A 15,715-nucleotide genomic window follows, 5' to 3' on the forward strand; every position below is an offset into this window, starting at 1 on the left:
AATATTTTATTTGAAAGGGAGATATTTACTGGGACCAAATGGATCCATGGTTTGGTCCCAGAGCTGAATGCAACTATCGTCTCCAAGAATCCAGCAAACAATGAGAATTCTCAATAACATATGTACACATGGCTCAGACTCGGGGGGTACAATGAGACAGGGGTGGAGTCAGGGTGCTGAGAGCAGAACAGGACGCTGACAGGATGGAGGAGGCACAGGAGATAGGGATGACATAATGGGGAGAGGCCCCTGATAAAACAGTATTTGATATTCTGATAGATTGGGATGGGCAGCTGGCATTCTGATATTCTAAAATAAAACATCTTTTATTCTTATCAAATATTCTGATGATTAAGAGGGAGGGGTGGTTTTGCAGGATTGAGCAGAACAATTAGAAACTGAGGCAGAACAATTCAGGGAAACTAAGTCAGGACAATTTAGGGAAACTGAGTCAGGACAATAAAAGAGAACTGTGGCACAACACTCTCAGCTAAGTATGTTTGGGCAAGCCCAAACTTTCTAGTCAGTCAACAAACATAAGTTAAAAATTTGTTATATATCAAGCCTTTAGCTGAGGATTGGGAAACAAAGGAAAGACTAGAATATAAAAGGAATTTCACATTTTAATGGAATCAATACCATTAAATAACTTTGCATATACAGATAGGTGCCTATTAGTAAAAATAATTAATATCATAAGTGGTATTATTATTCAGATTCTCATTGCATATTTTATATTGATCTGAAAAATTACCATATTTTTACATAACTTCTCAGTGTAGTCCCACTTGACTTGATTCATTATTTGTACTACTCAGGATCTAGTAAAACAAGGTATATGCAGAATAGTTGAAAAGTAGGCACTAAAGTAGGCACGAACTGGAAAAGACCTGTAAACAAAGGCTCATTTGTGTCATATAATTTCATCAAGTTTATTGAGAATTTATCAGATTGATCCTCCTGCCATAGAATCATAATTTCAAAAAACTTTTGCTTTTTTCCTTTTTTCTTCCTGTCTTAAGTGGCTAGTGAATAGCACTAATAGAAAATTATGACTCCTTGTAAGGGAACTAAATATGTAAATGACTCTAAATGCTATGATGAAAAGTGAACACAAGTACTCAGTCTCTAACTTTAGCACCCTTTTTTTTTTTTTTTTTTTTTTTAAGTATGCAGATGTATCTACCCAGGAAACCATTTTATGATGAGAACTATATTCCTAGATATGATTCACATAATTCCTCCTCCCTTTCCCTTTCATCCTCCATGCAAGACAAACCATTCTTCCTCTGCTAGGGATACCTACCATTCCATCCTTTTTCCTCTACCATATTGATATCTCTGTTATCTCCACTCTTTGATTTATTTTGAATCTCTTTGTTTACTAGCAGTTTCCTTACTGCCAACTGTGAGGGATGTAGAAGACCCTTATCCAAAATGACTACTCAGAGATCATTCAGTAAAAAGCAGAAAAGTTGTTTATTGAAAACCTCCAGAGGATGAGTCGTCCCATCATGAGATAAGAAAGAGAAAGCTCACGGTAGGAGGGCTAAAGAAGTTGTAAAGATACATAGCTTTTATACAAGAGATTACATCACAAGTAAGAGAGCATTGAGAAGGGGAGGGGAAGGCATCTAATTGGTTGTTGCTATTTGGAGAGATTGGAATGGAAAGTTTCTGTTATAAAGGATTACATCATAAATTGGGGAGCATTGAGAAATAGGTGCCCTCTCTCCTAATTGAATGTTAAACATTGGTGCCAAAGGCAGATTAGAAGGGAATGCTTTATTTTCCTAATTCTGAGAGGAATCATCAATTACACCTTCAAACTTCAGATTACTGAGCTAACATCATTTAAACTAATAGTCTAAACATTGATAACATTGAACAAGGATAAATGTCATCATTTCTGGTTAAGTAAATATATCTAAAGTTTTAAGCAAATATTGGCTTGCACACACTGTACTTATGTAGGTCACAGAGACATAGAAATAATAAAAAATACAGAAAAAGATTTAAACATTCCTGTAAGTTCTTAACCTTATCTCTCCATTCCCCACACTACAAACATGTTTATGTCTGCCGCCATCCTCAAAAAATCCACATGATCCCTAAAAACTATTTATTTTTTTCTTTTCATGCCTAAATTCATTAAGAAGGCTGTATACATTGGGTACCTCCACTTCCTTTCCTTTCTCTCTCTTTAATTCTCTACAATTTGCCTTCTGACCTTGTCATTCAATCAAAATGCTCTTTCCAGAATTTTTTTGAGTTAGGCTTCCAGCATAAGTGAGTTGCTTTTGGGAGGACATTGAGTTCTCCTACTGATCTTTGAGTTCTATTATTGAGGCCTGACAATAAGTAAAAATTCTTGTCTAGGGACCTAGTTTATGTCTAAGGAAAGGTCTCTGCAAAATTTGAGGCATTAGGGGAAAATCAAATCCTTTAATGAATTCAAATGTTGTGAGTAATATTGTTGGAAACAAAATCTAAATCCCAAGTTAGGGCTCAATAAATGAACAATCTCAAAATGAGTGAAACAATTTAAACTTTTAATACATTCCTGCAGGAGTGAGTGTGAAAACTCACAATGAGCTTATGCACTTTACAGAAGCCAGAACATAGCCTTTTTATCTTTGATCCCAGCAATGATATACATCTCCCATCTCCCCATTGGCTGGGGAGGTGATGTTAAACATTCTTTCCCATCCTTCTACAACATACACTCCTTAATATGTCTTCCTTTCTGCTACAAACATTGCATGACCATTAAAATGGGCCTTACTCCTCCTGGAGAGGAGAAATTGATATTTATGAAGCAATTAAGCATACACAGTCTAGCAAAACTATGGCCTTGGTCCTATTGCTTTTTTTTTTTTTAAACTACACAACTAATTTTCCCCAGTTTTACCTAGTTTCACCTGGTTTTAGGAGCTCCCCCCTGCTTCCCCTCTCTAGACTACTTCTGATTCCAGACTTTCACTTTTCCTCTGCTGTGGGAACATAACTTTTTATTGTTTTCACAATATGTATTGTCAATTTAGAGCAGTTCAAAGGAAGAGCAGATTAAAAAAAAGGAAGAAATTTAAAATACAACTCAGACTTCAAGCTAATAAAATAAAACTCATGTAAGGGCAGCACTGCATTGAGAGGCACAGAAGCATGGAACCAGCTGAGAAGGCTTGTTCCCATGGAAATATTATGCTCCTAGGAAGGAAAAGTGTGCTTCAAATTATCCTTCCAGAGTGGGATGCTTAAGCCCTGATTTTAGTGGCCATCTGGAGCTGTCTGATTTGCATATCAAAGTTGGGAGGGAGAGGGAGATTTAAGGTAAACAGGTACCAGAGGAAAGGCTCACTGGTGGTTAGAAAGATTTTATTTTTGGATACATGGTGATATTCACCTTAAAAATATTGCTGTCATTATTTTTCTATGCCTAAGTTTTATAAAATTATGGGGAGACTGTCATGGTGGCCTCAAGACCACTACCATTAATGATTTCTTAATGGTCAAGTCTAATGACCTTTTTTTTTTTTTTTTAAATTATAGTATTTACAAGTTATATGCATGAGTAATTTTTCAGTATTGACAGTTGCAAATCCTTTTGTTCCAACTTTTTCCCTCCTTCCTCCCACTCCTTCCCCAGATGGCAGGTTAACCAATACATGTTAAATATGTTAGAGTATAAGTTAAATACAATATATGTATATATGTCCAAACAGTTATTTTGCTGTATAAAAAGAGTTGGACTTTGAAATAGTATACAATTAACCTGTGAAAGAAATAAAAAAATGCAGGTGGACAAGAATAGAGGGATTGGGAATTCTATGTAGTGGTTCATAGTCATCTCCCAGAGTTCTTTCGCTGGGTGTAGCTGGTTCAGTTCATTACTGCTCCATTGGAACAGATATGGTTCATCTCACTGCTGGAGATGGCCACGTCCATCAGAATTGATCATCATATAGTATTATTGTTGAGTATATAATGATCTCCTGGTCCTGCTTTTTTCACTCAGCATCAGTTCATGTAAGTCTCTCCAAGCCTTTCTGAAATCATCCTGCTGGTCATTTCTTACCGAACAATAATATTCCATAACATTCATATACCACAATTTACCCAACCATTCTCCAATTGATGGGCATCCATTCATTTTCCAGCTTCTAGCCACTACAAACAGGGCTGCCACAAACATTTTGGCACATACAGGTCCCTTTCCCTTCTTTAGTATCTCTTTGGGGTATAAGCCCAGTAGAAACACTGCTGGGTCAAAGGGTATGCACAGTTTGATAACTTTTTGAACATAGTTCCAAATTGCTCTCCAGAATGGCTGGATGTATTCACAATTCCACCAACAATGTATCAGTGTCCCTGTTTTCCCACATCCCCTTCAACATTCTGCATTATCTTTCCCTGTCATTCTAGCCAATCTGACAGGTGTGTAGTGGTATCTCAGAGTTGTCTTAATTTGCATTTCTCTGATTAATAATGACTTGGAGCATCTTTTCATATGGCTAGAAATAGTTTCAATTTCTTCATCTGAGAATTGTCTGTTCATATCCTTTGACCATTTATCAATTGGAGAATGGCTTGATTTCTTATAAATTAGAGTCAATTCTCTATATTTTTTGGAAATGAGGCCTTTATCAGAACCTTTGACTATAAAAATGTTTTCCCAGTTTATTGCTTCCCTTCTAATCTTGTAATGACCTTTTTTTTTTTTAATTAAAGTTTTGTTTTCAAACTATACACATGGATAATTTCCCACATTGTTTTATCACTTTCTTCAAGTTCTCCTCCTATCCCTATTCCTAGTAAGGATACCACCACTGTCTTCAGTGACCTGAAACCCTTTCTTAGGATTGATGTAGGGGATCCACAAAATTCCTGGTGGGAATTCAGCATCCACAGTGAATGCAGAAGAGAAGCTAGAGGACTACTGTACCGGATGTCTCCTGAGATTTGAGAGAAATGTAAACTTTTAAAATCGTGACTCCAAAAGGAAGCTTTGGTGTGCTCTGAACTACAACTCTTACTAATTACAGTCTCCTGAAAATTATAAGGATCTTATGTTATCACAAATACCATAAGATTGCCAACACAATTCCTTTTTCTGATTAAGGCTTTCTGGATTTTTTTTTTTTTTTTATTTTGAACATAGTAGAGATTGTCACATATTATGAATTTATTTGCCAAAGGATCAAATAGGGTTAGACAAATTTATTTATTTTAAATATCTATTTGAAAATTTATCATCTATATTGATATTACCTACTTTTGATTATTTCACTGTAATGAAGAAGTTAAGAAAAAGGGTACTAAAAAGATGTGATGGGCAGATCTCGGGGCCTGGAATCAGGAACTTCTCTTCCAAGTTAAAACCTTATCTCAGACACTTACCAGCAGCAGTGTGACCCCGGGCAAGTCATTTAATCTTATTTGCCTCAGTTTCCTCTTTTGTAAAATGGAATGGAGAAGGAAGTGGCAGATCACTCCAGTACCTTTGTCAAAAGGAACCACAAAAATCCACAAATGGATCACACAGAGTCACACAATTGAACAGCAAGGGAAGAAAAGAGTGAGTTGTTAAATCACATAATTTTAGAGCTGGAAATTTTTATATATATATGTATATATATGTATAAATATATTCCATATATATATGGAATTATAGAATCACAGAATATGGAGCTGGAAAGTACATTAGAGATTATATAGTCTACCCTGTTTTTTTTTTTACCCAGAGGAATACACTGTAGTCCAGAGAGGTATAATAGAGAGAATGCTAGACTTAGAGTAAGGAAGAGAAGTTCAAATCCTTCTCTTGGCACTTACTATGTGTGTGATCCTAGACAAGTCCCTTAACACTCTCTGCATCACAATTCCCTCATCTATTAAATGGGGATAAAAGTAGTTATGAGGATCAAGTGATATAATCCATGTAAAGCATTCTACAACCTTTCAAATGCTATTTAAATTCTAGCTATTATTATTTATCAAGCTATGGTACACATCTGGATTGTCTGATTCCCAAGTTATTCAAACCAGTTTTAGCACCAAATTGTTATAAGGAAAATTAATATTTCTATTTTATAATTTTATTGAATCATACAATGATAGAAATAAGTAATATTTTACATAGTTACTGAAAAAACAAAAGATATTTAGGATGAAATTTATGTTTATCGTAAAACTTTGCTAGCTAAGTTTGCTTTAATTTTAAAGGTAAGTAGTTTATACTTTTGTGTATTTACATAGTTCTTTGAATATAGACATCATTTGTCATTCAATTATTCTTTTATCCATCTTTGTTGTATTTTTCTCTTTAAGTTTTTCAGTTGTGGAACAAAAGGATTATACAAAAGCCAAGATGCAGAACGATCTAAATTCTATAAGCCTCTTAAAAAAGTGATGTTACCACCTAATAGTTTTAAAGGAAAAGTAGTTTTCATCACAGGTGGAGGTACTGGTATTGGAAAAGGATTGACCACTATTTTCTCCAGTCTGGGTGCAACCTGCGTGATAGCGAGTCGGTAAATAATTTATGTAAAAATGTCCTTAATGAAAATTTACTTTCTCTTATTATTGTAATATCAATACATTGTTAGTGGATGAGAAGTTAAATAATATTTTAAATCTTGCCTGATTACACTGAAATTTGGAATTTTATTAGATTATTTGTACAAAATCACTTTGAAGGAAAATTCTGAGATATTTGAGATGGAGAGAATGATGTGTATGGAATTTGGAACATGTAATAGGTCAACATTTGTGTGGTTTAGAGTTGGCAAAGAACTTGCCCCAACAATAATCCAGCACACATCCTATTTAACTGAGAGGTTGGAAAAAAAATTAGTTCAGATGAAGTAACAAAGTTGCTTTAATCAACTATCCTCCTTTCAGTGCTGGTAATTAATTCTCCTCAAGGAGATAATTAATCTTCTATCCAGGGTTATGTAGATTATACATACTATTTTCAGTGAGATTGACAACTATTGTAATAATATTTGTCTTGATAAATGGCTGGGATGGCAATAATAATAATGAAGAGTAAATATATACCAGAACATGTATATTTATTACTGATATGTCATGAATAAAATAAAAATTATAATACACTTTTTTAGTGTCTTTAAGTTTGAGGAAGGTTTCAGTGCACAGGATGATGTGGGAGCTCAGCTTTTTAGGTAGGTTAAATCATTCTTGAGTTCAAAAAAACCATATGTAAATTCTTATGCTAATCTTGAGGGCATTAAGACTTAGAAGCTGTACTTATAGCCTTAAGGTTGTGAATTGTTTAGTTTCCTTTGCTTTATGTCTATAAACTTTGGTCCCTAAATTGCTTCTATGATTAATTGTTTCCTATTAAATTTCATCTTGAGAATGAGATAGGTACAAATAAATTAAATAATTTATTATGTAATAACAATATTATTTGGTTAAAAATGGAAATATTCAACCCATTAGTACTTATAGACCAAGGAAAGCACAAAAGGTCTTTAAACTTTAAATTTGACATTTTTAATGAATCAGTCAAATTAAGCTGTTTCAGCATAGTTATATTGTTTTCCTTATTCTTTTCCTTACCCTAAAAGTCTGTATTTTTAGAAAAGAAATATAAAGAATTTTGTCCAAATGAAAAGAAAGCTTTGAAATATATAAAAATTTTTAGGGCTCATACAGAATATCATTTAATTTGTTTGTAGGAAAATTGATGTTTTGAAAGCTACTGCAGAAGAAATATCTTCTCAAACAGGAAATAAGGTATTTTTCAGCTTTGTTTTTATATAAAATTGTATAGTAGAAATTTATTTTAAATGATATTTTAAGCCTTATTGTTTGGTTTTTGGTCTAGTTCTATGGTCTATTCAATGTAGGAAATACTCTATACTACAAATGAACAGCAATTCTGAAAGTTATAATTTTTAGAAGATTCCTTGGGGACAATCTTATAAGGTAACCAAGATGTGACTTGCCAAAAGACACATAGCCAGTGTATCAAAAACAGATCTTGAACCAAAGGCCTTCTGTTCACTATACTACTCTTTTTTCCCCCTTTACTAGTTTAGGATGGTGTCATGTTACCAACATATAAAAAGTGAGAAGCTTTCCATTTTTTTCTTTTCTTTTGTGATTTTTCAGGTTCATGCAATCCAATGTGATGTGAGAGATCCTGGCTTGGTTAAAAATGCTGTCTCTGAATTAATCAAAGTAGCAGGTCATCCAGATGTAAGTACAAGAGTAGCAGTTTCCTAAAACTTTTAGTGTATTAGATGGTGAGGATATCCACAAAATGATATTGTAATATAAATCTTACTTTCTGAAGCTCTGAAAAACTTTTTTTGTAGGAGCCAACTATGAAATGAGGAGTGATAAAGTGAGAGGATATCTTGGCCTTTTTCATGGAGGCATGAAACCATCCCTGTAATTTATCATCTATTTGAGTTCAACATTTACTGATTGTTTGTCATATTTATTTTTTAGACTTCCTAACTCTGAAGCTCACTATCCACTGTGGCATCCTGTCTAACTGTAATCCTTCTTGTAATCATATGTACCACGTTAGCATTTCAAAGATTTTTTTTTTTTTATTAATTTTCACTTCTCATGCTTAGGATAGCCTTGAAGGGAGATACTTTTGTTTTACCTATTTTACAAAAGAGGAAAGTTGAACTCAGACTTAGTGAACTATCTATAGTCACATACCTAATAAGCATCTAAAGCAAGATTCAAATAATAATAATAACTAACATTTAGATAGAGTTTATTATGTGCCAGGCACTGTGCCAAGTACTTTAGGGTTATCTCATTTGATCTTTACAACAAACTTGGAAAGTAGGCACTCTTATCTATTTTTATAGATAAGGAAACTGAGGCAATCAGGTTAAGTGACTTGCCCAGTTATACAGTTAGCAAGTTTCTGAGACTGGATTTGAGCCCTTCTTTATGACTCTAAGATTGTCACTCTATTCACTTGTGCTATGTAGCTGCCCTTCTCAACTATACATCCAGCGTTTTATTCATTAACTTTTATGCTCTCATAAAATTATGTGCAGGCCAGTGGCAATGGGAAGATGGACTATTATCTTACTCCTGAACTTCATCTATGTAATTTTATCAAAAAAGATATTTTGGCAGAACATGTAAAAATTTTTATCACAAAAACTTTTCCTAATCACTAGAGCATAATGATAAGCCTATATGAAAAAAACCATGGTATCATGGCTAACTCAATACAGACATACAGAAAAGTTTTTCAGAATTTAAAGACAAAGATCCTTTTTGGTGGAATGAAATGATCCCCATTTGGGTAACCAGTGAGCTTGAGGAAAATGGAACAAGTGCTGCAGTTTTGTGGCCTGGTACTGATGTGGTTATCCACAATACAACTCCTTCCTATTTTATGAACTATAATCATTTAATAATATTTGAAGAGAGATTAGGCAATGTTACCAAATGGTGAAACAGCTGAGATTCTTAGATTATCTTTGCAAAATTCTATTGGAAAGAGCCAGATGCATATGGACACAATTTTGGAGCTGAAGATAAGGAGAAAATGAATGCTATATTGAAAGAAATAGATAACTTTGTTCATAAACTCAAGACATTCTGATTGTGGGAAAAGCCTTGATGTGCTCATTATAAGTGATCATGGAATGACTCAGTGTTCTAAGGATAAATTGATAAAATTGGATACCTACAATGATCACTCAAACTAGAGTATAATAGAAATGACCCTAGTTGCTGCAATACTGCCTAAAGAAAATTAAATCTATGCTTTTAAAAAGCTAGAACATCACAGCCCTCACATGAAAGCTTATTTTAAAAATGATATTCCAGGAAGGTTTCATTACCAACATAATGGACAAATTCAGCTAATTTTTTTTGTTGATGATGCTTAATGAATTAATTAATGTAAACATGGTTGTGATAATGCTTTGTCAAGCATGTATCCACTTCTGGCTACCCATGGCCTTGCCTTCCACAAAAAACATAAGCACAATACAATTAACATTTGTAGCTGTTTATTCCTATCCTGAGCTTAAATCCACATCCAAACAATAGAACCTTTAGTAACATTAAATGTTTATTAGCTGATCAGTATAAATCTTCCAAAAACTATTGGAATAGTGATTGATGTCCTTCTGGTGTTAATTACTTTGATCTGCCTCATAATTATCATGAAAAACAGACTATTCTTTGTTTGTTTTCCCATCTTCAATTACAAGAAGATGATGATCCTTTGATTGAATAGTTTGTGTAGAATTTTGACTTTATGTTTTGAAGTATTCATTTGAGTTAGTCATCAAATATAGAATGCTGGATGATACATCAGCAAAAGGTACACTTTGAAAGAATTACAAAGAAGTTAGATCAAACATGCTAGCAATTGTTTTTATACATATTTTGGTGTGTTAGCAAATATGACCTACTCTGACTATAGATACATTCACTAGACAAGCCAAAAAGTGATCTCTTTTCCATAATAAAGAAAAGTTTGTTATGCAGAATTATTTTGCCACTTTTTAATTTTTGCAACTATTATACCTCCAAATAGCAAAATCTTAGCAAATATCTAGGTCTTTAGTAAATTCTTACATTTATAAGTTAAACAAAATTCTTAATTCAATTCCTTCACATGTATCAGAGAGAAAAAAGTTTCTATCTTTTTGTATTAACCTTTAATAAGACCATTCTCCTCAAATAGTATATACATATGGTAAATTACTGTCTTTGACATAAAGTTAGGAAGTAGGAAAGCAAAGATCCAATTTAAGAAGTAATGATTCTTAGAGAAGGTAACAATGCGAATTAAATTTTTTGATTGTGTTAGACTTTGGCGGTGCAGACATGGAAATCAATAATCATAGAATGATAGAACTATAGCCAGAAGGGTATCCAAGGCCATCCAGTACAGTTCCCTCAATTTTCATATGAGGAAACTGAGGTCCAAAGTGCTTAAATGACTTGTCTAGGCATACAGCTTTAGCAGTTACACTTGAACCCAGGCTCTCTGACTCTTGCTGAAGGTGCTTATCTTACTAAAGATCTCCATGTTTCTCTTCCTTAGTAGAAGTCCTTTAAATCTGGGGCATTTCCAACAGTAAGGGGCCATGATATATAGAAATCTCTGAATTAGGTGGCACGAGTTTTGTTACATAATTAATCATATTTAATGTTTGACTTTCGTAGTTAAAGGAGCTGCAGTTCTATAGATGTGGGTTCTCCTAAACATAACTCTTAGACATCCAAGTAGACTTTGGAGAGTTGCAGTAGCCTAAAACAATTCCATCACTGTAGCAAACCTGGTAATTAACCTCTCTGAGCTTAGTTCCTTGTGTCCTCAGAGAGCAGTCACAGACAACATTTTTTGTCCATGCTTAAGGCCTTCCCAGATTGGTTGTATTCCTTGGAAGCACTTTTAGTGACAAATAGTAATGGAGAAATGTCTGCTAACATATCACCCTGAGGCTGTAGGTTATACTACAATATGGGCAGGTAGAAGGCTAGACTCCTGCTTAATGTTTTCATTAATTTGATTAAATATATATATATAAATCTCTAATAGGCTGTATCCTGAAACCAGAGATGAAATTTTACTCCATGTGGTGAATGCCTGGGCATTAAATCTTCAAAGCTATGATCACTTAAATCCCATAGGTATCACATAATTTCCTAGGTAGAAGAGACAGGCAGCTAGATGGCTCACTGAATAGAATGCTGGATTTGGATTCAGGAAGACTTGAATTGACATCTAATCTGAGATACTTACACTATGTGATCTTGGTCAAGTCATTTAAACCCTATATTCCTCAGTTTCCTCTTCTGCAAAATGGGGATAATAATAGTGCCTATTATTCAGATTTGTTAAGGATAAAATGAGATAATATTTGTAAATTGCTTTATCAACCTTAAAGTGTGTGAATATTCTATAGATTATTAATATTAATACTTTTACCACTTCAGAAGCCATCTAGTCCACCCTAATGTTGTATCTCAAATTCATTATACCTACAATTAAGAATTCTTTCCAATTATTTAATATTTTATTTTTCCAAAATTACATGTAAAAATAATTTTTAACATTAATTTTTAAAACTTTGAGTCCTATATTCTTTCCCTTCCTTCTTTACCTCCATTGAGAAGGCAAGTAATTCTGTATAGATTGTATATGTATAATCATGCAAAACATTTCCATTACAGTCATGTTGTAAAAGAAAACAGACCAAAAAAAAAAAAAAAAAGAAAGTAAAAATATCATGCTTCAGTCTGTATTCAGATGCCATCAGTTTTTTCTCTGGGGATGGATAGCATTTTTCATTATGAGACTTTCAGAGTGGTTTTGGATTAATAGATTGCTGAGAATAGCTACATCATCCACAGCTGAAAATCTTATGATATCACTGTTACTTTGTACAAAGAACTTATCACTTTGCATTACCTCATGGAAGTCTTTCCAGGTTTTTCTCATCATTTCTTATGGCACAATAATATTCCATCATAATCATATACTACGATTTGTTCAGCCATTCCACAATTGATGGACACCCTCCTAATTTTCAGTTCTTTGCCCACAGAAAATAGCTGTAAAAATATTTTTGTACATATAGGTCTTTTTCTTTTTTGTTTTTGATCTCTTTTGAGGTACAGACCTAGTAGGGGTATTGCTATGTCATAGAGTATGCATGGGTTTCATATCCGTTTGGGCATAGTTCCAAATTGCTTTACAGAATGAGTGGTTCAGTTCACAATTCTACCAACAGTTCATTAATATCTCATTTCCCTTACTTCCCCTCCACCACATGGAGTATAATTTTATCTCCAGTTTCAGGATACGGTACACAAGAGATTTTTATCAAAAAATCTTTCTTTAATGAAATTAATGAAAACATTAGGCAGCAAATCTAGTCTTCTACCTGTCCATATTGTTGTATAACTTATTGCCCTTGGGTGCTGTGTTAGTAGACATTTCTCAATTACTAATTGTCATTGAAAATGCTTTCAGGGTGGTATAACCAATCTGGGAAGGCCCTATGTATGGACAAGAGTTTGTCTGTAACTGCTGCCCTAGGACACGTGGAATTAAACTCAGAGAAGTTCATTACCAATTTTACTACATAATGATGGAATTGATTTTGGCTACTGCAACTCTCAGATATTCTATTCGATTGTCTAAGAGTTATGCTCTTCATAGAGGGACCTATGTGTGTCGTTTCCTTTTTCTGTCCATTTAGCCAATCTAATAGGTATGAGTTAGGATCTTAGAATTGTTTTAATTTTTATTTCTCTAATCAATAGGGAGCTAGATCATTTTTTTCTTATGATTGTAAGTAGCTTTCATCACTTTATCTAAAAACTGTTGGTATCTTTTGATTATTTATCAGTTGAGAAATGGCTTTTATTTTTATAAATTTGAATTAGTTCTCTAAATGTTTGAGAAAGGAGGCCTTTGTTAGAGAAACTTGTTTCAAATTTTTTTTTACAATTTCTTTTGCTAACTATATTCCCTTCCCTGTTTATTCTGTTCTTATTCTCCTTTTACCCTGTCCCTACTAACGTGTTTTATTTTTGACTACTCCACCCTCTAGTCTGCTCTCCTTTCTATTATTCCACTCCACATCTCTTATCTCTCTCTTATCTCTTTCTCTTCCTACTTACCTGTTTTATTTGAAGTAATTTACCTCATTCTATAACCAATTGAGAATGTATGTCCTACACTATTATTTACTTTTGCTTAGCCAATTCTGATAAGAATAACAATCATTCACTTTCTCTTAACTCCTCCTTCCCCTCCACTATAGAAACTTGTATTTGTCTCTTTTATGAGATAATTTATCCCATTCTCTCTCTCTTTCCCTTTCTCTCATTACATTCCTGTCTTATCCCTTAATTTTATTTTTTGGCTTTTATCCTCTAATATCCAACTCATATTTGTTCCCTCTGTCAATATATGAGAAAGTTCTTAGGAGTTACATGAGTTTCCTTGTAGGAACTTAAGCAGCTTGTTTATTAAGTTCCTTATGATTTCCCTTTCCTGTTTATCCTTTTATGCTTCTCTTGGATCTTGTATTTTAAAGTCAAAAGACTTTAATCCCTGGAAGTCCTTTATTTCATTAATTATCCATTTTTCCCCTGAAGGATTATGTACTCAGTCTTGCTTGGTAAATAATTCTTGGTCATAATTCTTGGTCATAATTCTACTCCTTTGCCTTCCAGGATATCTTTTAATGTAGAAGCTGCTAAGTCCTGTGTTATCCTGATTATGGCTTCCATGATATTTGAATTGTTGCTTTTTAGTTGCTTGCGATATTGTTCTCTTTGATTTGGGAGATCTGGAATTTTAACTCTAATATTCTTGGAAGTTTTCATTTTGGAATCTCTTTTAGGAGATGATCAGTAGATTATTTCAATTTCCATTTTATCCTCTGATTCTAGAGTATCAGGACAATTTTCCTTGACAATTTATTTGAAATTATGATATGTAGGCTTTTTTTTTTTTATCATGACTTTTAGATAATTCAAGAATTGTAAAATTATCTGTCCTGGACTACTTTCTAGGTCATATTTCACTTTGTTTTCTATTTTTTTGTTCTTTTGGGTTATGTTTTATTTTTTCTTGATTTCTCATAAAGAAATTTGCTTAATCATAATTTTTAAGGAATTTTTTCTTCACTGAGCTTTTGAACCTCCTTTCTCCTTTGTTCAGTTCTACTTTTTATGGTTTTTTCCTTCAGTGATTTTTTATCCCTCTCTTTCCATTTGGCCAATTTCTGCTTTTAAAGGTATTCTTCTCCTCATTGGTTTTTTGTCACTGCTTTACCATTTGGCTTAGGTTGTTTTTTAAGGTGTTATTTTATTCAGTACTTTTTTGTGTCTGTTTTACCAAACTGTTAGCTTGTTTTTCATGATTTTCCTGCAAATCTCTCATTTATCTTCCTATTTTTCCTCTACCTCTTTTACTTGATTTTAAAAATCCATTTTGAGATCTTTCATGGCCTAAGATTTATCTATATTTTTTTGGAGACTTTGGATATCAGAGCTTTGACTTTGTTATCTTCTTCTCAGTATGCGTTTTGACCTTTCTTATCACCATAGTATTGTTCTATGGTCAGAATCTTTTTTCTGTTTGTTCATTTTCCTTATCTTTTAATTGATTTTTAACTTTGCTGAAGTGGGATTCAGGGCTTCAGGGATTTTTTATATCTGTTTTTGAAGATACTTCTAGAATTTTCAGTTCTTCCAAGGTATGATCTAAGGAGAGATGTTTACTATTTTCCTGACTTGTTCTGTGGTCTGTGAGTTACCTCAAATACTCTTTTCTGTCCTGGAACTGTGATAAGGATTCTTACTATTTATGGCCACAAGCTCCGGTGTGCTAATTCTTCTCTTTGCCTTAGGACTGCCATCCAGGACTGGATCCCAGATCCAAGTATGGGCAGAATAGTGTCCTGCTTTAGTGCTAGCAAAGAGGCCTTTAGTAATCTCCTCCTGACAAGTTGTTAACTCTTTGCCTCTGTGGGCTGAGAACCTCAAAAGCAGCTGCTACAGCTTCTGATGTAATGGCTCCCAGGAATGGCTCTTGGTTTGCTGAAGCCGCACAGGCCTGCACTCCCCTCTTAGCTTGTTGCAAAGACCTTTCCTATAAAACTTCTAAATTGTCTTGAGCTGGAAAATAAACTGTTTCTTTCCATCTTTTTGTGGGTTCTGACTCCCTAGA

The 15,715-nt window shown here is 33.7% G+C and overlaps 1 protein-coding gene and 1 pseudogene across 2 annotated transcripts in view; both read left to right on the forward strand.

Annotated features, from left to right (window-relative positions):
- DECR1 (2,4-dienoyl-CoA reductase 1) overlaps window positions 1-15,715 on the forward strand; it is a 61,568-nt gene that overhangs the window by 8,586 nt on the left and 37,267 nt on the right. Inside the window, exons 2-5 of one of the 2 annotated variants that reach the window (XM_051970823.1) lie at window positions 6,328-6,530; window positions 7,125-7,184; window positions 7,704-7,761; window positions 8,140-8,226. In XM_051970823.1, coding sequence (XP_051826783.1) covers window positions 6,328-6,530; window positions 7,125-7,184; window positions 7,704-7,761; window positions 8,140-8,226 — 408 coding nt within the window. The remainder of the gene's footprint in view (window positions 1-6,327; window positions 6,531-7,124; window positions 7,185-7,703; window positions 7,762-8,139; window positions 8,227-15,715) is intronic. The other variant, XM_051970824.1, reaches the window with a different exon arrangement.
- LOC127545959 (bis(5'-adenosyl)-triphosphatase ENPP4-like) lies at window positions 9,072-10,252 on the forward strand (annotated as a pseudogene).

This window comes from Antechinus flavipes, chromosome 1 (assembly GCF_016432865.1).
Source record: "Antechinus flavipes isolate AdamAnt ecotype Samford, QLD, Australia chromosome 1, AdamAnt_v2, whole genome shotgun sequence".
NCBI classification, from domain to species: Eukaryota; Metazoa; Chordata; class Mammalia; order Dasyuromorphia; family Dasyuridae; genus Antechinus; species Antechinus flavipes.